The sequence below is a fragment of the Ambystoma mexicanum genome, chromosome 7p (genome assembly GCF_040938575.1).
Source record: "Ambystoma mexicanum isolate Mex_15411 chromosome 7p, UKY_AmexF1_1, whole genome shotgun sequence".
Classification (NCBI taxonomy): domain Eukaryota; kingdom Metazoa; phylum Chordata; class Amphibia; order Caudata; family Ambystomatidae; genus Ambystoma; species Ambystoma mexicanum.
This window is the reverse complement of record NC_090939.1, coordinates 832,355,907-832,377,629: the sequence shown is the minus strand read 5'-3', so window position 1 is coordinate 832,377,629 and position 21,723 is coordinate 832,355,907. Positions and strand designations below refer to the sequence as shown.

The window sequence follows — 21,723 nt, the reverse complement described above, 5'->3', positions numbered from 1 at the left end:
GCACATGTGTGGGACAGACAGGCACGGCAGAGCGGAAGAAGGAAGTTGCAGGTGCCCGAGGTAAATTGTGTGTATGTGTGTATATCTATATGTGTGTCTATGTGAGGGAGGACAGGTAATGGTGGGGAAGGGAGGTGCGGAGGATCGAGTAGATGGGCCTCATTACGAAGCTGAAGTTAGCCTTGAAAAGAGTGGCAAGGCTACCTCCATACAGGCATGAAAGTCCGGCACCCGCGAATGGGCAATTACTGGGATATTCCGACCCTACCGGACCCGTTAATTGCCCTTTCGCGGGTGCCGGTAGATCCCCATTCCCATTTCGGCCCCATAGGGCTTAATGGGAATGGGGATGCCTGTAGCACCGGCACTGTTGATAACGGTGCCGGTGTTACAGGCATGCACTGCTCGCGGGTGCCTTTCATTCCGCCAGGGCAGACCTGGCGGAATGAAAGGCACCCACAGCACAACTCAGAGTTTGCCGGTCCAGTAATAATGGTACCGGGAAGCATACCGGTACCGTTGTTACCGGACCAGCAACCTCGTAATGGGGCCCAATGGGTGGGTGTGTTTGCGTGTTCTTGTGTCTGTATTGGGGAATACGGGGAATGTTGTGGGCAAGGAAGGGAGGCTGCACAGAAGGAAAGGGGGTCTTGGGGCTCTAAAATATCCCTCAAGTGCAGGAGAGGCTCGGGGCAAGGGGATTAGCTTCCGTGGGGCCCCAGGACGGGTGAAACCCACCCTGATGTGTCATATTTATGCAATTGAAAGCCACCCAAATTCGGGCGAAAAGCGTTCTCTTTTGTATTTGGACTTCAATATGCGAAAATATTATATTCAACTATTTACAATAGCAAGCAACCAAAGCAGGCTTCTGGAGCTGTTTCCGATTACCACAGAGCATGAGCCTTGACAAATGCCTCCACAAAGTTCAGCGCCGACGGTCCAGGACAACCCCTTTTGAAATGTCCACCGCAAAGAAAGAATCTCATCTAATTTTAAAGAGGCAGCTGGTGATGAAGCGAGGCTACCTCTGAAAAGACAATACAACACTGGAGAGCTATGAATTAATCAAATCCCCTTGGCAAAGTTCAGGGAAACCCTCTAGTCCATTGCTTCTCAGTCTGCAGTGCCATTACAGAAGGGGAAAGGCCATGTACAAATCTGTCAAAAATATAAAGAGTACCTGGTATGATCTCGGTCCCCCAGGTAGACAATAGGTATAGACAAAAAAATTGACCGAGAGCAAGAGGCTGGTAGACAACAGTTCAATAGAATTCACAAAAATATAAATGTATTTTCATACAAAGTGAATATTCAGTGGTGGTAAACAAACCAATGCATTAAAAACCAAATTACACAATTATCCGTAATGGCTCACACTGCATTCAATCTACTCCATGAAACGTACTCATTGATGCATACATTCACAATACTCCTTCACTATATATTTCATATATCGGCCTTGTAACATACATGGCCATTGTACAATTATTCAAAAATGTCCCTACACCCCATGTGTATACTGGTGTGTCTTTCTATTGTGCAACAAATGTTGTCAAAATGTTGTTGACACGTGTTTCTGTCGGAATAGGCAGGCCTTGATAGTGTAGTCATCAATTTTCTAGAACCTTCTTCAGGGCGGAAGTAGATGCCTTGCTGTGCACCACTTCTATGCTTATGGAGTTGAAAACATAATCTTCAAAGCATTCTGGAAGGAAGTTCAGGACTGTGGGAAATATCCCCAATGCTCACGCACCTAGATCACTTCTTGGCAGAGCTCTATTATCATTCCATAGGAACATTCGGGTAAGGCATAGCCCCTGTCATTTCCTTTTTGCTTGACTGAGAATGCCTATGGAAATCACGAATTCTACAACAGGTGGATGGACAATTCCTCTTCACCATATCCTTCCCATGGACAGAATGGGTGCCTTGGTATCTTTTAAGCATTGTTGTTCTTACTGGTAAGATGTCATGCATAGTTTGCCAACAAAGGTCTGGGGATGGGCACAGCTACCCAACATCCTTCTATTTCCTCTTGTAACATGTCTCCCACTGGGCTAATGATGGTGCTATCAAGAAGAAAGGATAAAATAGTCTTTAAACATCTCCAAATAAAAACATAATTAGTAGAGGAATCAGATTCGTTCAACACTGTTGTCACTGAAGCATGTCTTTGTGGAATGTTTAAATATATCGGCTTGAACGTTGTCAGTTGTCACATCTTCAAAACAATCACACAAGATCTTAATATCAATGAAATGCTTGTCAACCCCTTTCCTCCATGTTCATTTGGTTTAAATACCACCTCCCCCTCACTTTCTCCAGGCTACCTTTACAGAAGAACCCCATAATTTTATTTAACAACACCTGTAGTGCATTTCTAGGTGGTGGAAATGCCACTGCTAAGTTTAATAAAAGCGAAATTAAAACTTCTTTGTCAGTCGACACCCCTCCCTCCATCTACAAACCCCACAATTACCATAATCCTAGATTCTTTGAAACCACTGGAATTTTGTTGCTTCAATTCAATGACCCAAAGCCTATGCTATCAAATGTAACCCCTGAAATCTTTGAATAATCATTTTCAAATAACATACCGATACAATATTAGATTGTCTGTTCTGATAATAATAAAATAGATATTTTTTATACAACCTTGACTGGACACTCCTTTTATCATTGGGTAATAATTGTATTTTTGCTGTGTTGCAAATAACCAATGATCCACAACCTTTAGAGGAGATAAGCCTGTTGTTCTGTCCACATTACCAAAATTGACATGAATGTCTATAATTTTAGTTGAATGCCTGTGTATTCCAATCTGTTTGGATCCATTCTGGTGTATTAGAGGTGTGGGGCTGATTGATGGTTTCAAACCCAATATTCACCCCGGAATTTGATTTATCATACCTGTCTACAATCATTTTTAAGAAGGAACTTGGTGGGTGCGTAGCTTGGAGGCCCATGGTGGCTAATTTCTTATCGCGGCATGGACGATGGTTCCATGGAAGGGCGCTGGGAGCCCCTTCTGCAAAAAGAACCTTTGGGGAACGACATCCAGGCAGCAGATACGGTGCAGTGAGGGACACACAGTGCAGCGAGAGAACTCCGGCTGGTGGCAGATCTTTGCCTGATGGTTTCCATCTGCAATGGACAGAAATGGAGCTGGCAGGCATAGAAGAAAGGGCAGTCATTTTAGCTACTGGCACTTGGACCAACACTGCTTGAGCAACCTTCAACATTCCAGGTTTGATTGCCTGTATGACTGTGGATCACAGGGTAGAATATCCAAGGTGTTGATTGAGGTGCAAAATATTACTTAATTCCTGCTCTAATGGTTTGCAGCTTTCCGATACAGGGCGGTTTAAGCGGATTTGCTGTTTTGGCAAGAATTCCATCTTCAAAAACTGCCTGAAGGCTATGCCTTAGGGAATAACAGGGTATATCCCCTGGCATTATAGTGTGGTTCCATACAGTGAGTTCCCCCAATGCACCACACATGCAATTCCCTTAATGTGTTCAGTTTTTGTTACCCAACACATCGATACAGGGAAGACAAAGAGGAAAGATACGTTTGAGTACTCTGATTTTCTACACCTCTTGTGGTGCTAGGAAAACAATGTTCTTCCACCCAGGAAACGTCTGGACCCTCTTCATCCTCAGGGTATCCTTGTTGGCTGCTCTAGGTCGAATAAAAAAAATGATGTCCCACATAGAGGGCAAATTAGATAAGTTGAACGAGAAAGTGACACAATTAAATTCAAGGACTTCCACACTGGAACAAAGTACCACAGATTTGGACCAACAGCGTGCCCAAACAATCCCGAAAGTGACCGACTGAGAAAAGATATGGAAGCAGTTGGCACGGGTTATCGAACGCAGGCTTGACTACTTGGAGAGTGTGACACGTGCAAAACAGACCAGAGTTATCGGTTTTCCAGTTGATGAGAAAGATGGTGATCCAATCTCTTTTGCCACAGACTGGCTCCCAGAAATATTGGCCCTGGAAACAGAGGAAGACCCAATATATATATAAGTGCTACTGGATGAAGAGCCATTCTGACAATAAACAACAAGATTCCCAGGTGAGTCGGACTCTTATTAATAAAGTTTCTGATGTTTGGGATAAAGAAAGAATCATGAGAGTCGCAAATTTAAAGGATACCTTTGAATACCAACATCAGAAGATCCTGATCTTCCCGGACTTGGCTCTGGCAACTGAAAAAAGGAGGAAGGGACTGAACTCATGTAAGAAATCCTTCATTGCGCGTGGGGTCAAGGCAGGGTTATTATGGCCTGCCGATCTTTGATTTACTTGGAAGGGGAAAGAATACATTTTTTGGGATGTGCAAAGTGCTGTGGAATGACTGAAATCTCCCCCTGGAGTGGTTGAAGTGGACACGAGAAAGGGTTGACTATATGGGGGTTTCTCCCATTCAGAGGGAATATATTAAATGAAGGTAGAGAAGTGGTTTGTGTGTTACTTTCATTTTGTGGGTTTGGAACAAGGCCACAGGATATTCCATTAGCCCAGGGTGGTCCACAGAAAAGTTGCGCAGGAAGAGGTATTGACTATGCGGACAGAGGATGGGGATGCCTGCAAGAGTTGAATAAGAGAATTGTGGTCGACCTCGATATGGTTCGCTCTTTAAGATATGTGATGTAATTAGGTCCTTAGGAACAGGGGCTACCCAAGAACATGAGGGGCTGAAATAAAGACATTTGGTTATGGAAGACTTTTGAGGGGTGACGTTTGTGTCAATGTATGCCTTCCAGTGAGTTTACATCATAAGAGCCTGAAAAAGTTGATATTCTTGAGGAACAATCTGACGCTCCCCTAGAATGATGTGAACCCAGAGATCGGGTCCTTTAAGACGAGGTAACAGTATCTAAGATGGATGGGGATGCAGATCTTACTCAAACATCAATAATCAGACCGACTCAAGAAGTTGGCAAGAATTAGAGCTGTTTTAATAACAAGTCCTTAAAACAAGGAAGTACAACAGAGATCAATGGACCCTGCACAGACTTATCTCAACATAATTAATAAAAAAACATTGCCTTTATACTAAATATTATTCATGAGTGACGTCAGGATACATGGCAAAATAAGAAAACCTACTAGGGGTTGTGGTTGGTCAATGGGGAACATCTACATATACTTTCTATGGGATACAGGGACATGATTAGATCTCTAAGGTCAGGTGGGCAACTAGGCCCATCCCAAGTGCATATCATTTTCTGTGTCATGAAAATATACGACATACTATTGGCTTATCAAAATATAGGGCTCTCTGCTACGTGGCCCTCTATTATTGGTTGGCATGCTTGTACCCTTCTGGAAGATTCCACATGCTAACAGCACACAACTGGGACTCCAGCTGCTGGGGTGTTTGGCCTGGTCATGCCTTCCCAACCAATTAGCCCAACATTCATCATCACTCCTGAGGTCTGCCATTCAATTAATACATTTGAACTCGGCCTTGTAGAGGCTCACTGCACCTGGGAATAAAAGGGAGTAAAGCATGTTCTTATCTTCTGGCCTCTCTGTAGCTCGACCCGAAGTCTATTGTGATCTGATCATGTGACTGGAGACCACGTTTTCGAGCTCTTCATTGTATTTAATACCATTAAATGAAGAAATCTTGGCACCCTCAATGGTTTTCATTACACCTCAAGCAGGAGCTGAGGTTGCTTCTCACGTTTTTGTATCTCGAGTACCTGGCAATGCTCTCAGCGGCCCCACTCTTCACTTTGGGCCAGGCGAGCCTTTCTCAAATCTTCCTTCACCGTCAGCTAAGATTCTGCTGCACCACACCTCCATCTCTTCCATTCACAGGGTCTAAGTTTGCTAAAGTGCGTTTGGGGAACATCCAGATTCTATATATTCCTATGTATATACATTGGCGTACCACCGCAATCTAATCACTTTTCTAGCCAGCTTTATGATTACTTTGTCTACTTGTGTTACTGCGTCTGTACAATTGTAAAATGGTTTTGCATTTCCTTTGGTGCCTCTCCGCACATACAATCTTCATTTCAGGGGCCAAATGTTACATTTCTTCATTACTTCGCCATCAGGTCTATGTTCTTACTTCATTTATATATCTTCTGTGTGCATCACCTCAACTTCATGTGACGTCACCAGTTCTTTCCTCATTCATTTTAACACTTCTTCTGGAACTTCCTTCAGAACCTCATCATTTCTTTGTGGATACATATAGGGCTTTCTCAATGGATACCTTGTTTTAAGGGCTTTGCGCGGTATTGTTATTCTCACTGGTATTGCACATGTCGCAATTTCCGGTTGCCAACATATGGGCAGAATAGCGGCGGAACTTCCGGTAGAGGTACTTGGCTCCTCCTCCACAGAAGTGAACTACCAGAGGAGAGCCATTGTTTCACCAAGATGTTAATGTGTAATGGGTCTTCTCATGTTGGGGGCTTTACTCTCGTTAATGTTTACATGTCTAAATGTAATAAAAATATACACTTTTAAATAAGGAACTTTGTGCACTTTTCATCTTTTTCAACTTTTTTCCAATCTACCTTTAAACTGCACTGCTTAATAATTTTCCCAAAACACTTCTCAGTGTTATCGATAATCACACACCTCATTGTGTACCTTAAACCTATATCTCGCAGTGTCTAATCTCTGTAGTTTTTTCTGCCATTTTGTCACACTGCTTTTATTGTCTCATCACTTTTCTCAACAACGATAAAAATGTTTAATTGTTTTTTAATTGCTACCCACCAATATTTATTAGTGTAATAAAATCATCCAACCTTATTGCACACCTTCTAATCCTCCAACACAGCACTGTTCCATTTCCAGACTCCTTTTTCCATACAGCCTATCGAATGGTAATTTAACACATGATTTAAAAAAACATTCATGCTCATCTCTTAATCATTATTTCCCTATCCACAACAACATAGTCAATGCAAGATTTTCAAATACCTGTTGCTGAATGGTGTATAAAATTCATTTAAAGTCGAAAAGTATGTCACACAATCACCACGAGGTCCTGCCCAGTTGTAATTCATTTAGCCATATATTCCTTTAGTAAAGGCACCTTAAAATCTCCAGTTACAACCAAATGGTTCCTGGTTACAAAGTTTGTCTTAACTTAAAAACAACTCTCTACCTTATCTCGGAACATATATCTAGTTATCCGAAAACACTCATTCCTTAAAAATAAAATCAAAGATCTCCTATCAACAGCTTTAGGTGATACCTTAATCCTCAGATTTTTTAATAAAATGGTAAATCCACTACACCTATTTAATGTACCCATGTATGCCTCCTCTTCCAAATACACTTTGTGTAATCTTCCTTAAAAGAAAGTCCTGGTTCCTTCTGACAATAAATGCATGCTGGTATAGTTTCAAGTACATTTAGGGCTGTGCCATCCCCTACCGACTGCAAATGCTGCTGCCATTCAGAGAAACTACCTGCATGAGTATAAACATTAAAAAAGTAAAACCACCATAATAACACTGCGTGGGAAAAATCCCATCCATTTGCAAAACTGCATCAGAATTTGCTCCATGGCTATCTTATAGAAAAGATTCACTTTCCTCTTCTAACTTTTCTAAAAGCTCAAATCGATTCAAACTTAATAGCCTTACTGAAGGTATTAACATTGTATCCAATTCACCACAACATTCCTTCTAAATCTGCATTACTTGATGTTCCTCTGCACGCATATCAGATTCTGGAAAATTCCATGTTCCCTTATCCCGATTAGTCTTTTTTTTGTCTAGGTTTTATGTCAGGATTTCACCCTCTGAAACTCTTCCTAGTCACTTTTACATTGTACCCAATCCTGCAGTAACAACAATTTCCTCCAAATCAGTATCCTCAACCTTCTCACATATGTCCCTTACTCGCTAATTGATCCCAAATAGAATCTTCAGATTTTATTTCTCCATGGATGTTTTCTTTTCCATACATATCCTCATTTGATTCACACGTAACATTTCCTTCTTCAACATTAGTCTATACCACTCTTTTACCTTCAATATCTTCTTCTAAAACCGCTGCTACTTTTTCTCTTTGTACCACCACTTCCTGCCCCTCGATTGCTTCTTGTTTTACATTCTACACTGTTTTTTGCTCCTCTTTCATTTGTTTTTCTTCAACCAGAACAGTATACTTATCCAGGGGGCAACAAAAACTCACTTTATCACCCTTGTTCTTTAATGCACTGGCAAAAGACAATCTCTGTACAAATGAAACAACTCATCACAATGGTTACATCTTTTCAGTTCTGAGCATTCTTTCTCTACATGACACATCTTTTTCCAGGTAGAACACATTATTTGGTACATTCTTCATTAAAATGAAGCTCCTCACCACACCTTCTACATGTCTTTGGCTGTCCACTGTAATATGTAAATTCTCTGTTCACTACAGAAATTAAAGTTGATGGTACATTCTTTCTTTAGCGCCCACGTGTTCTTTGGGTCCAAAATCTTTCCAGGAAACGGTCCAAATTCCATCAGTATCCTTGACCATTTCTCCACATGAGATACTCCAGTGTAGTGATTATGTAACCACATCCAACCATATCTTCAAATCCCTTTTAGAAACTGTCTCAGTATAAATCTTTATAATCAATGTTTAGCTCTTACGTCTGTAAGCAACTCCACTGCAAAGTTCTGTGCTGTCAAGACCACTTTTCTCTTTTGGTATATAGCCCAAAAATGGTGACATTCTGAAATTCTATAGAAGCATACATCACTAGCCTTTCCAGTGGTCAAAGACATAAAACAATAACTGTCTTCTGCTCCAAGTTTTTTCAATTTATTCTGCCATATGATGCTACTATATTCACATCAGTCTTCTAGTCAGGTACCAGAAACTCCTTTTTAACATATAATCTAACTCAAAATCTTCTGTGGACCCATCATCCTTGGAGACACCATATGTCCAACAAAACATCCTGTACTTTCAAGAAAACAAATAAAAAAGGGAGAAAAGGAACAAAAAAAGAAGACTGCATAACCTCTGAAAGAGACCTTGCAATCCAATTGTGTCGCCCTAAGCCGCAGCTGCTGGACACGCCAGTGGACTAGGCTTTTGCAGGCTCTCACCCTCTGTCGCCAGCTTCCTCCCACTGGTACCCTATCGACACACTGGCACCCTTTCAAATACTGTAGCACAAACACCTGTGATCGCCTTCCCTTCGCTCAGCCAAGACCAATATGAGCCACCCCATCTGCACAGTGTCCGGACAGGCTAGACTTACCAGGTGGAGTGGGCATCAGCTCTAAACAGTGGCTACCACAAGCCTGGATGAGCCAGACCGCAGTGGTCATAGACTGTATAACGTTTTCAGTTAAATGGCCAATAAGTGATAATGCCACAACTCACACGATGTAGCCACATTGGGCATAATCAGTGTGATGTAACTTTCATCTCTAGGAATAGTGATCTCAGGAAGCACATCTGGGCATAACTGTCCTACTACGGGGGACTAATGCAACACTGAAGAGTGATGGCTGGAAGGTTTTCCATGAATCAAACGCCATTGGCAAAGCTCTGGGCAATCCTCCAGACCATCCTCCTTTAGCATGGGTTGCCGTCACAGAAGGAGAAAGGGAATATGTGCAAATCAGACATGGTACCACATCAAAAGCCGCACTCCAGCCCGATCTGCTCGGTCATATGGCATCTGCCGAAGATTTCACACAACCCCCGAGCATGTTTAGTGGTCCTTATCAGTGAGGTGTAGGTTGCGTCTCGAGGTGCAGCAAACTTGGTTACCACGTCTGATCATACCTGGACCACTCGGTAAGATGAATGCAACACTAAAAGTGATGAGTGGAAGGTTTTGAATGAATCAAAAAACACTGGAAAAATCTCTGGGGGGCCCACTGTCTATCATTTTCTTAGCCTGACATGTTATTACAGAACGGGAAAGACTGTATTCCCATATGAGATGGTCCATGCAGAAAAGAGTCTGTCCAACTACAAGGTCACATCTCCTCTGCAAAAGACCACAAGCAACACCAAACAAGTTTCAGCATCGGTGGGTGCCATCAGTGAGGTGTCGCTTGAATCTCTAAGCACGGCAAGCTCAGTTCCCACCTCCAATCATACCTATTTCACTCAGGGTGACTTATGCAGCAGTGAAAATGTATGGGTAGGAGAACCCTCCAGACGTCTATATTCAGGCTGTCATGCCATTGCAGAAGGGGGAAGACCATATGCAAATCCTACGTAGTCCTACCTCAAATAGGGAAGTCCAGCTCCAACTGCTAGGCCAGATCCCTTCTTCACGAGAGCACGAGCAACCCCAGACATGTTGCACCCTCATTGGGCCTTATCAGTGAATGTTATCTTGGTTCTCTAGGCATGGTTGCAGTTAAGGGTTTAGGCAGCAAAAATAGCACTAAGACATCGAACTGTCGATGGATATGGGTTTCCGGGAGTTTTTCTTACCTGGGGATTACATCATAACCAACACAACCTGTGCACTAATTGACTATTATATCACTCACTAGTGCTCAGTAGAAAAGATTCCTGTTGTTGAAAACCTTGGAATTTCTAAGTGCAATAGGCTGCCTTATTTTTCTCTTACAAAAACAAAGGGGACAAGTTAAAGCTATTGTTCCTTGTTGTGATGTCACAGGGGAATACAATTAAAACGGTTGTACACTGCTATCACTTCACAGCAGAGAACAAGGCATGGCGTTAAACCCGTACCTTTCACAGCACACTTCTCTGCTCTCCTGCAAGAGAGGCAAGAAACTGCATATGCTGCTTCTCCTCCCTACTCTCAGAAGACAGCGAGGACGTGCATCGCTGAGTGCCGAAACGTCTCGTCCTCATTGCACTGCTGTCATTTGCCCCGCTGCTCCTTGTTGAGCACGAGAAGCAGCAGCTGCCCTGCTAAGCAGAGGCAAATTGGTACAACACGCGTGTCATGCAAAGAAAGTTGCCTCAGAGATCAGTGACTGTTCCTTAGTTTCAGAAGACTGCAATGGTGGCCAGGGATGTCATTTCACCAAAATGCCAGGGGTAGCGGAAGTTACATCACACGAACCTTGACCCCCTGATGACATCACAGGAAGTGATGTCATTTGACCCCACTCCGAAGTGATATCGCGGGAAGCGATGGAACACGACCTTTCTGCGCTTTATATAGAAGAAATGGACACCCAATATCACCCAACCTGTGTTGGTACTCATTTATCGACCTCAGAAGGATGAAAGACTGAGTTGAGGCATTTAATAACAGACTAAATCAGTGAGTCGCCCCCCGAAATTGTGCCTGAAATAAACCTTTGATGAGTCCAGCAATTATTCATTAGAATTCCAGAAAGACACATTGTTTGGTATTCCTATTCTTTCTTATTTAGGGTCAGTGCTGAAAGTGTTAAACTTATGGCACTCCTATTCTTATTTTTCTTCTTTTTTTTTAAAGGGGCCTGAACAAGAAAGCCAACCACTCCAGAAGTAAAGAGCCACATGGTGCTGGCCACAGCCCAGGAGCTTGCATTAACAAACAAAAAAAAAAGAAGTTATTTTTTTCGTTTTTTTTTAAGACTGTGGTCGCAAGGGAGACCTCAGAGGTCGCAGTTGCGACCCCTGGCGACCCCTAAATGACGTCCCTGATGGTGGCCCCTGAGAATGAACCTGGGGAAACTCGGGTAAGGGATCATGAGGAGGCTGGCAGGCTGTTTGCATATTGAGAGGGACGTGGGTTCATGAGGCTGGAAGGAGAGGGTGGTAAAAGGCACCTGGTTGTATTTACAGCTGGATTCAGAGCCATGACGGTGATGAGAGAGGGTTACAGAGGCCAAGTAGTTTTGGGCTCGTTTTAGATGTTGTCTCCACGTGGGATTTGATCCACCACTCATCATTATACATGTAGCTAGCTAGGTAGGTGCGGACGTGAAGGTTTTTATCACTCCAGGGATCTAAGTGACGTCATTGACCACACAGAATTCGCACTCCCCCTCTATGAGGTTACTCGGGCATCTTGGTCGAAAACCTACCGCATTGTTGATACCCGGTATCTATGGACCTATGTTAATGGCTGTATTGGCATGTTTTCCTACAAAACATAAACATTTCGTTCATCATGAATCGATTTTTAATGATGTGTAAACCAAAGGCCTTTGAACGTTTATCTCGTACATGTGTGTCATCGGCATGTTTGTTCTCTAATACAGTAGTCGGAATCCCTTAAAGGAAGGTCAGTCCTAAAGGCTCAACTACAATAGGTCCTGCAGCAACCATGGCAGAATGATACACTTGCAGGCACGTTTTTTTATTTGATTGGATTTTACAGCAACTTGTCCATTAATAGCTCATTTAACATTCCCTTTTGAACATTTACGAAAGAGACAAGACCAGGTATTTTCATGGTGATTATGCTTAAACACAAGGGAACACGTTTTCATAAATTGGCATAACTGGAGATATGAAACGAAACATGTACTTTTGTATAATTTGCCTATGCTAAAAGGCACAGACATCCTTGTAAGCTCCTCAAGAGCGTGGGTCCAGGAAAGCTCTGTGTCCAGTAAGGCTCTGGCTCATTATCAATCTGGATTCAGACCTAACAGCAGCACTAAGTTGGCCACACTGCTGATTTTTTGTGACCTTTTTGTGGTGATCTTTTGGTGCCTTCTTGTTTTACGGCTCTTTTTTTCCCTTAATAAGCAGCCTTTCAGCCTCTTTTCTTCTGCAGTTGGTGAGCGTTTGAAAGTGTATCTAGGTCCTGTGACCTAAGCCCCGCCCATATGCTTTGCCCTGTCCCTTACTTTCCTTTGTTAATTGTTAGATCACAGGGCATCTCTCACTTGGCTGTCCAAAGCGAAGGGCAGACGAAGAAAAGGACAATTCCTGTTTGGTCCTGTTAGAGACTGGAAAGGCCCAAGGGCCAGTTACTCTGCCCATCATACACCAAATAAACATCACCATGTTTCCCCTCTCACCACAAGTCATTCCTATACTCTCCAGTGATCGGGCAGCCAAAAGCCGAAAGCAGCCTTTGAGAGCTACTTTGGCAAACCTCGTCAGTATCCTCCATACACCTCTGCAACGCGTGCCTACCGTTCAAGCCAGCCCAGTTCCGATGGTTAACACCCACTCAGTGGTCGCACATGCTGCCAACATCACAACCAACAACGATCCTGGGGCTCTTTTCTTTATCAAAACATAGTTTGCTTCCTCCCCTCACACTAAATCTTAGATGCCCTTCGGTTGTCCCATGGCTACAATACCCAATATACATACTGCATGGCAAACACCAGTGGTGGGGTGGCAGTCATCCATAGGATCAAATAGCCCTGTACGGTAATCCCCTCCGACCCCCGCACTCAATCCCTTCAAATCCTTCTCATGCTGGTTCCCCATCTCAAGCAATGGCTCGATTCCATGCCACTTTATTTAAAGGCTACCCCATCGAACTGGTCATTTCATTGACGCTCTTTCCAACATTGTATCATCTGCAACCATCTTCTGATTTGATTGATTTGATTTGAGACATTTGTCACGCGCAGCAGTATGAAATAATTGGAATCTATGCACAGATGGCACACAGTATGTCAGGTTTGGATAATCAATAAACTGGTAGTTATACAAGTTCAGGAACAGATAGGTAGCAGTTCCAATGCTCATTTAAACGGGTAGGTTTTCACCGCTTTGTGAAACTTAGGAAAAGACTCCAGCTTCCTAATCTCCCACGGGAGCCTGTTTTATTCTTTGCGTCTGAATACAGAACATCTCCAGTCTGCACTAATAACATTCTCCATGGACGCTTCAATGTCTGAGTCTCATTCTGCAAAACACCTATGTGACGAGCCATTCTCTACGACCCATTCCAAGGGCATTAAACAGACCACACTCTCCCCCACACATGTCAAAGTCCACACGTTTAATATCGTCTTCACCTCCTCCCTCTTCTCTTACACTCAAAACCCCCTTCCCCTCGACTGGACCCCGACCATATGCAATTCCTCATCTCATATCACACACAGAAACTGTATCTCAAAGATCATGCTAAATGCCCTGTGATTGAGCGCCGCTCCATCAAGCATTTCCCACTAGGTACACTAGAGGCAATGTTCACAACATTCCCCACCACAGGGAATGCCTCAGCACTTCTAGCTATATTTAACCCCTTCAGCAAAGGACGAGTGGGTGGCCTCTAAAGTTTAGTCACACCAATGTCCAACAGTCCACACCCAGGTATGCACCCAAACTAGCAGCCAACAAGCATTCAATCAGATCCCTTGAAAAGCCATGACACAACAAGGACCAGAGCCCAGGGGATCTATCATCCCTCAAATCCCTGCACATCCAATGCAGGCACCTGATCTACAAGGCTACATCGGTTTACTACACCTCCAGCATTGAGACAGTCTCTAACAGGAGCAAAGCCTTATTTGCAGTAGTAAAGCACGCCACCAAGCCCGCAGCTATGCCTAAGGTGCCAGCTTCACACCATAAATGTGGAGAAATTAACATTTTCTTGATTAACAAAATTGATATCATCAGCGGTCTCATTGATGCCTTAAACCCAGAAAGAGAACCTATGATATCCATCCCTCTCCTTTCAATGCCCTCCTGGACCAACTTCACCCTCCTCTCCCCTATCGACCTTTCAGGCCCATTTGCTTTCCTTAAACCTACCACTTTCATGGATGATTTCCTCCCTCATTAAACCCCTCACTGGCCCGGTGCTCAACGCATTGATTCAAATTGTGAATGCCTCCCTTAAAGATGCATTGCCTGACATGTTGAAGACAGGTCTCAAATGTTCCCCCTCACAAACATCTCTTGCTTGACTCAGAGGGCCTTGCCAACTACATTCCTGACATGAGCCTCTATTTCATCGGGAAACTTTTTGAGAAAGTAGTTGCCACCCAAACAATGCCACAATTGACCAGACTGGTCTCCTCTGTCATTATCAGTCTGGCATCTGCCCCAAATACGTCACAGTGCCTACAACCATTCAAGTGGTGGATGATGCACTGATTATCACCGACACAGGGGACTCATTCCTCCTAGTCATCTTAGACCTCTTGGCTGCCCTCCACAGTTGACCACCTAACACTCTTCTCCCTCCTCGCCAACAGGATGGCCTTCTCCAGACCCGTCCTCAAGTGGTTTGAGTCCTACTTACCCAGCAGATAAAAGACCATACAGATGGGCTCATTCAAATCCAACCAACACATAGTCATGTGTGGGGTGCTGAAGGTTGCATCCTTCCAATAGACTTCTATCTATACATGGAACCTTTGGAAACTCTCCTAAATGAACCCAACATAGCCATCCATCAGTATACTGTTGATACTTAACTGCAATTTGTGGTCAGTGGCTTCTAGGACAACACTCGTCTTGCTACCATCCATACATGGATGCAAACACCTATGTCAAACAGATCCCCACCAAGACCGAATGTGTCCTATTCCGACTCACCACCAAACAACTTGTGCAACAATTGATTCAGCCCGCAGCTGTCAAACACAGCCAAATCCCTTGGCTTCATTGTTAACAGTACCCTTTGTTTCCAAAATCGCATAGCCAAAAAGGTTCAAACAGCATGGCTACAGATCTCCACTTTATGCAACATCAAACCCTTCATCCTCCTGCATGAATGCCACACAATGGTCCAAGCTGTTGCGATTTCACACATTGAAAGGTGAAATGCCCTCTTACGGGGCTCCCACCTGCACACATGCCCTCCATCAAGGAAGCTCACCATGCCACAGCCTGCCTTACTACGGGAGCCTGCAAACTCAGCCGTATTATTCCAAAAGCTCTGCAAGCTTCACTGGCTCGCCATCCACACCATGATTATATTCAAAATGGCTTATAGAACCTACAAAGCAACCTCAAATGGAACACCAAGATACTTGGCAGCTAAACTCCACACCTCTACAGACTCTCACACATCAAGAAGCAGAACTATCAAAAGGTTGGAGTCCAAAGTAGCCTATGAAGAGAAGCCTCGCAAGCAGTTCTTCCCCTGCCAGGTCCCGACCATCTGGAACTCAATCACAGCAGGGGCTCGAAATGCCTCCACCAACCGTAGAGTTCCACAAAAGTCCAAAAACATGTGTCAGCAGCAGTACCTGCCGAATGAATACAAAGCCTTATTTTCCCTTCACCAGCAGTAGGGCCCGACTGTGCAAAATGCCAAGCCCAATGCGGGCACCCTCCTGTGGTAAAGCACTGCGCTGCTCTTGAGCTAGGTTTGTACTGTATGCAATAAATAAATAAATAAATGCATGTCTATCATGTACCGGATGATGGGGATGCCCGTCTCTTTGTACAACTGGATCTCTGAACGCCTTTGACACAACTGACTCTGGGAGGGTTTGGGGGGGATGTCAATGTGCCATGTGGGTGCTGACAGCCTGTTATACATTAGTGTCAGGAGTGTGTTCCCTACACTATTTTTTGCAAGGGGGCTGGCCAGCGCATCATTTCCACCACCCCCTGAAATATGCAGGTCGCCTTTGTGGATAAGGTGATCTTTTCTTGTTGCATGTACTAAGATGTGCTCACGAGCCTCATTACTTGAACTAATAAACATATTCCCTATTCTCAAAGGTCATCTGAAGGCGCAGATCACAGATGCATGCATTGAAATGCACTTTTTCATGCCCTTGCACATTTGCTCATATGAGGGGGTGCTTTTGTGTATTTCAAAGTGCATCCGCAATCCGCAAAGAGAATGCTCATTGAAATGCACAGAACATAGTCACAATCCCCTGCGTATTTTTGGAAAAGGCACAATGGGATGCGCAATGCATGGCAGGTACATAATGGAACAGCATCAACTTAACTGCTGCTCTGCCACTTACAAATGTTCTCTTTTAACGCTTAACAAGGATGGGCCCTGGCTCTTCCCAAGGCTGCTCTCCCAACCCTGTGTCTCTTCTTAACGTATTTTACCAATTCCAGCACCCAAACTATACGCCACGCTTCCACCTCACATCTCATGGTCTTTATGTGTCCAAAACATGTTACAAATACTACTTTGCTTCCATAAACTTTCCTGCAACGGTGTAAAAGTACTGTTCTGTGACCCCCACTCCTGGCATTATTGCATCCTTTCGTATCATGCACTTCCTTGTAAATTGCACTGTTTGCCTGAACAAATGTTAAGGGTGTTGAGAAAAAGCACTTTGCAAATCAAATGTAAAAATACACTCTAAATTACATTTACGTAGCAACATTGCACAACAGATTATGGGCTTCATTATGAGTATGCCAGTGCAGTTGTTACCGGACCGGCATACTCCGAGTTCTGCGAGCGGGTGCTTTTCAGCCCGCCATTCGACTCGAATGGGGATGGAGAGTATTTTTTTTATGGCGCCCGGCAATGGGGAATTTCCGGGACCGCTGGGGCTGTAGTGCCCAGGTAAGTCCCCATTGCCGGGCGCCAGAAAAAAATGACTACGGCGGCAGCCGTGCTGTTTTCACTGGCACGGCTACCGCCAGAGTCATGATGAGGTCCTATGTAAGTCGAATCAATACACCTCGAAAACACCAGTAACTGATTACATTCAGAAGCACTAGCACAATGCGGGTCGCGTGGAGTGTTAAACATCGCTACCTGAACAGGAAATGTGACGTGGGACCAATGGAGGGCCCTAAATAGCTCCAGACCCCCACTTACCTCCACCTCCAACTTCAAGATCATATCTTAAATGAAACTGGTATGCAACAGCGCCGCTGATGCCCGAGGGCTTAGGCGCTTTACAAATGGAAAAATACATAAATAAATCCCTCCCTCTGTAACTCGCTCCCCTATTGTGGACATGGCGAAAGGCGCCGAAGGACATGTGCACGGAGTGCGCCAGTGCAGTAGGTGACTGGCACCCAAGTCACTGCTCCTGAGCCGCAGGACTAGACATTGACTAGAGCTCAATGGTGAGGGGTGTAAGACTGTTAGAGCTTATGCAGGGGAAACCTTGCACTCTCACCTGTGGCTTCCCTGTGATGCTGCTTTTCCATGTCCAGTGGTCAGAGTGTACACCTCACTAAGGGAAGCTTGGGATGCTGGATAAGAGCCTGCTTTGCAAACTCACTGATTGGCTAGAGTGCTTAAACAGTGAGAGGAACACAAGAGAAGCAAGGGATGGGGGCTTCTAGTGATGGCTAGTGTTTGCATTGCACACTTTATGATTGGTTGAAGAGAAGAAACATGCTCTAATGGTCAACACAGCCCCGAAAGCAGTCTTTGCGTTAGAAGAAAAGCAATATGAATGGTCATTTTATGCAGAAAAATGGGTATCAGATAATAATGTCCCCATACATAATGTCCACATACATAATGTCGCTGGGAAAACCAATTGGCGACTTTGTATATGGTGACATTATATATGGGGACGGGTTGCGGGGATGTCCCCTGATCCCCTGTAAAAAAAAATTAAAAATGTGGAGGTTGCGGGGGTGTCCCCCGCATGTTCAATGTAATAATGTCTCCGAAAAAACAGCAACTTTTTTGTCAGGAGACATTTTTGCAGGGACATTATTACATGGCCCCGAAAAATGTCCATAGTGCTAACTCCGAAACTTGTCCCTGCTGACCTGATAAGCCCCCTAGGTCTCATCAAATTGAGGAACAATTCTTGTGACTTCACTTGATCTATAATTGCTTTTGTTTTTTTCTTTCAACGTACTCTCGAGATAATGGGCCTGATCCATGGAAGTGTGTTATAATTGCGCAATCCCATAGGAAAACGTTCTGTGAATCAGGGCCACATATGTGCTTCTACCCTCTCTGATTGGTCCTTTCAGCGCAATGGATCATTTAAGGACAGCCCAGAACCATCCCCCTGTGCATTCAGAGCTATGTGCAATAGAAGGCAGCATGATTATAGTGTTGAGCACTTCTCTGAAGGCCCTGCTGAATAGATGCCATTATTTGTGTGAAGCTCCATATTTCTGTACTTCAGCGTAAAGTGCTGCACACAAAGAGAAGGCGCGCGCAGCTCCGGCGAGAGGCTTCTGATTATGACCTGTTAGTCTCTGTAAGGAAGGGATTTGAGAGCACCACCGTACATTGTGATTGTTATAATTATCCTCTGTTCCCTTTGTTGTAGGCAACGGCATATGTAGCTGCGGAAACTGCGACTGCTGGGAAGGATGGAATGGAAATGCTTGCGAGATCTGGCTTGGGACCGAAAACCCTTAACGCTAACTTGAGGCTGCCAAGGACAGAATGCTCACCAACTTTAGACCCCATAGGACAAATTGGCCAAGCGCAGTCGATTTATGCTAAAACGGCAGAAGAAAGAAAAAGAGATCACCCCCCAGGGCTGTGTTCGTTCTTGGACCTGACTTAAAGTGGCATCTCCAGAAAAACCCTGAAAACCTGGTTATTTGCCTAAATGACTCCCTCCCCCAAACAATGTACTTAATGCACATTCACCTTTGTGTCCGTTCCTTCCCTGTTGGAGCCGTCACATGTAACTGGTGTGCAACAGCGCCCTGATGCCTGAGGGTTTAAGCGCTTTATAAATGTAAAAATTAATTAATTAATTAATTAATTAATACATCACAACAGTTCAGTTTAGCAAAATCTAGGGGAAAAGTTGCCTTCTAATGTCCTTAATGACCTTCAAACATGCTTATGATCAACATGGAGCAAGAGCACTCATTGTTCAGTCAAATACAGGAGGCAATGCATGTCACTGACAGAGCCACACATGCTATGCCCCCCCCCCCCACTCTTCACGTTCACGCACCTTGGTCCACACGCAGCAATAGCCCAATAGAGTGATTATGTTACTGACGAAAAGTGAGACTTGAGGCCAACCTACTTCCCTTGCCTTTGGTTCTGGGCCTGCGATAATTAGCTTGTACGTTTGCCATGCTTGTGACTTAACGCCACTAGTAACAGCATAAAAACCAGGGTGGTGGCCAATTCAAATGTTTACAACATTCAAGAAATTATCTTTGCTTTGCTATTTCATTCTCTTGCAGCTGATGGAATAGATGTTGCCATTTTCCTCACTAGTTTTGCATTTTTAAAAATAACCTTCCATAGAAATACTGGATGTATGTTGTACGGAGACATCATGATGTTATGTTTTGACTACTCATACTATTTTTACACATAGCATCACCCTGGACCTCATGCTAGTGTAGAGGAAACTACAGCACAAGAATGTTTCAGCAAATGCCAGTATCCATTTACATCGTAAACTGACATTCATCAATTACAGATGTAAACCTACCTTATTTCATACTTCTTTTTGATGCCTCTAAATGCTGGTCAATTGGGCAATTACATTTGACTTTGATCTGGTAATTCATAATTTATTTATACATTTACATGTCTTTGCAGCTAGTCTTGACAACGCACCCAATAGTAAAACCTAGTTGGCTATTAATTTGATAGTTGAAAAACATTGAATATTTTTGAAAAGCACATTGGCCAAAGTACCCATAATTGTGGTTTTTGATCAATTTCCTTCTAATATTCTCATCTTAGACAAAGTTTCACGTTTAAAACAACAAAAGAACTGATAAGAAAACAAACATATAACGTAATGACAGCAGTGGTGCAGGAGCGCAGAGGGGGGTCTTTGTCTCAGAATGCATTTTGGTTCATTCATTGTTGTCTTAGGTTTCTGTACCGAAATCTACATGTAAACTTTACAATCTGGAGTTTCAGAGTCCTCTCAGCCCTATTGAACATTCTGGAGAATTAAAGCTGTAACCCTGGTAGAACCATCTCTTTGTACCTACTTCCTATTTACTAACATATGTATCTGCATTTTTTCTGCATTTTCATTTTAATAAATGTATTTACAGTAGCATGTTTTGTCTGGTGGTATCCTCTGGCTCATATCTGTTCACGTCTGTACATAGGTCTTAGAATACTAATGGCACACGTTGACTCTCTGCACCTGAACAGAAAATGGAGGCCCGAAGTGCATTTCTGCTCTTTATGTGAAATGCTGGAATGCTCTTCTTTGTTCCGTTTCTGAAAAGTGTTACTCCCTCAACTAAAGCAATACAGAATCGACCCCTTACCTTTGGGTTTGTGGTGGGCAATCATGGCCATGTCTCCCTCATCTTGGGACAGACCAAATGCAGCTCACTGTAAACAACTTGGAATAGGGGTCCCCCACTCAGTGGGTTAGGCCATTTTCTTAATCACCACTGAAACCCATTCACTCATAAGAATTGGAAACATGTCTCTTAATTGCCCACATGCCTTTTAGGGAAACATTATGTATGCTATGCGTAGGTCTGTCTAAGGAGAGCTTAAGCTCTCCCTCAGAGCTCATGCAGCAGTATTTAGGTGTGCTCATGCAGTTCATCTGTTCCATGAAGCAGATATTGCACGTCATTGTAAAAGGTCTGGTATAGTGTCAGCCATTTTGCAAAAGTTAATGCAACTCTGTAATGTTGGGAGAGATTTGTCGAATGTTGTTTTTAAGAGACAATTTTTGAACATGCCACTCGGTATATTCATGTTTTTTCCCACTTTTTCCCTACATTTCTTTTGTATTGTTGCCATTTATGATGCTTGATACATTTATATTTGTTTCTAAATGTCTTCTTCATTACATTTTTTAGTTCTCATCTTTGTTATTTAAATCGTATACATTAAGGGAGAGGATAGCTCCACACGCTCAATGTATTGCCTGCAGTGTGCAAATCAAAAAGAAAGTGCATTATTTGAGACTGCTGCTCAAGTCATAATGCTTGGAAAAAGGTCTCTTCCAGAA

The 21,723-nt window shown here is 43.5% G+C and overlaps 1 protein-coding gene across 1 annotated transcript in view; it reads left to right on the top strand.

Annotated features, from left to right (window-relative positions):
- Positions 1-20,802, top strand: part of ITGBL1 (integrin subunit beta like 1) — a 1,421,787-nt gene extending 1,400,985 nt beyond the window's left edge. The window contains exon 11 of the mRNA XM_069637000.1: positions 19,084-20,802. Coding sequence (XP_069493101.1) covers positions 19,084-19,175 — 92 coding nt within the window. The 3' untranslated portion in view covers positions 19,176-20,802. The remainder of the gene's footprint in view (positions 1-19,083) is intronic.
- The last annotated feature ends 921 nt before the right edge of the window (positions 20,803-21,723 follow it).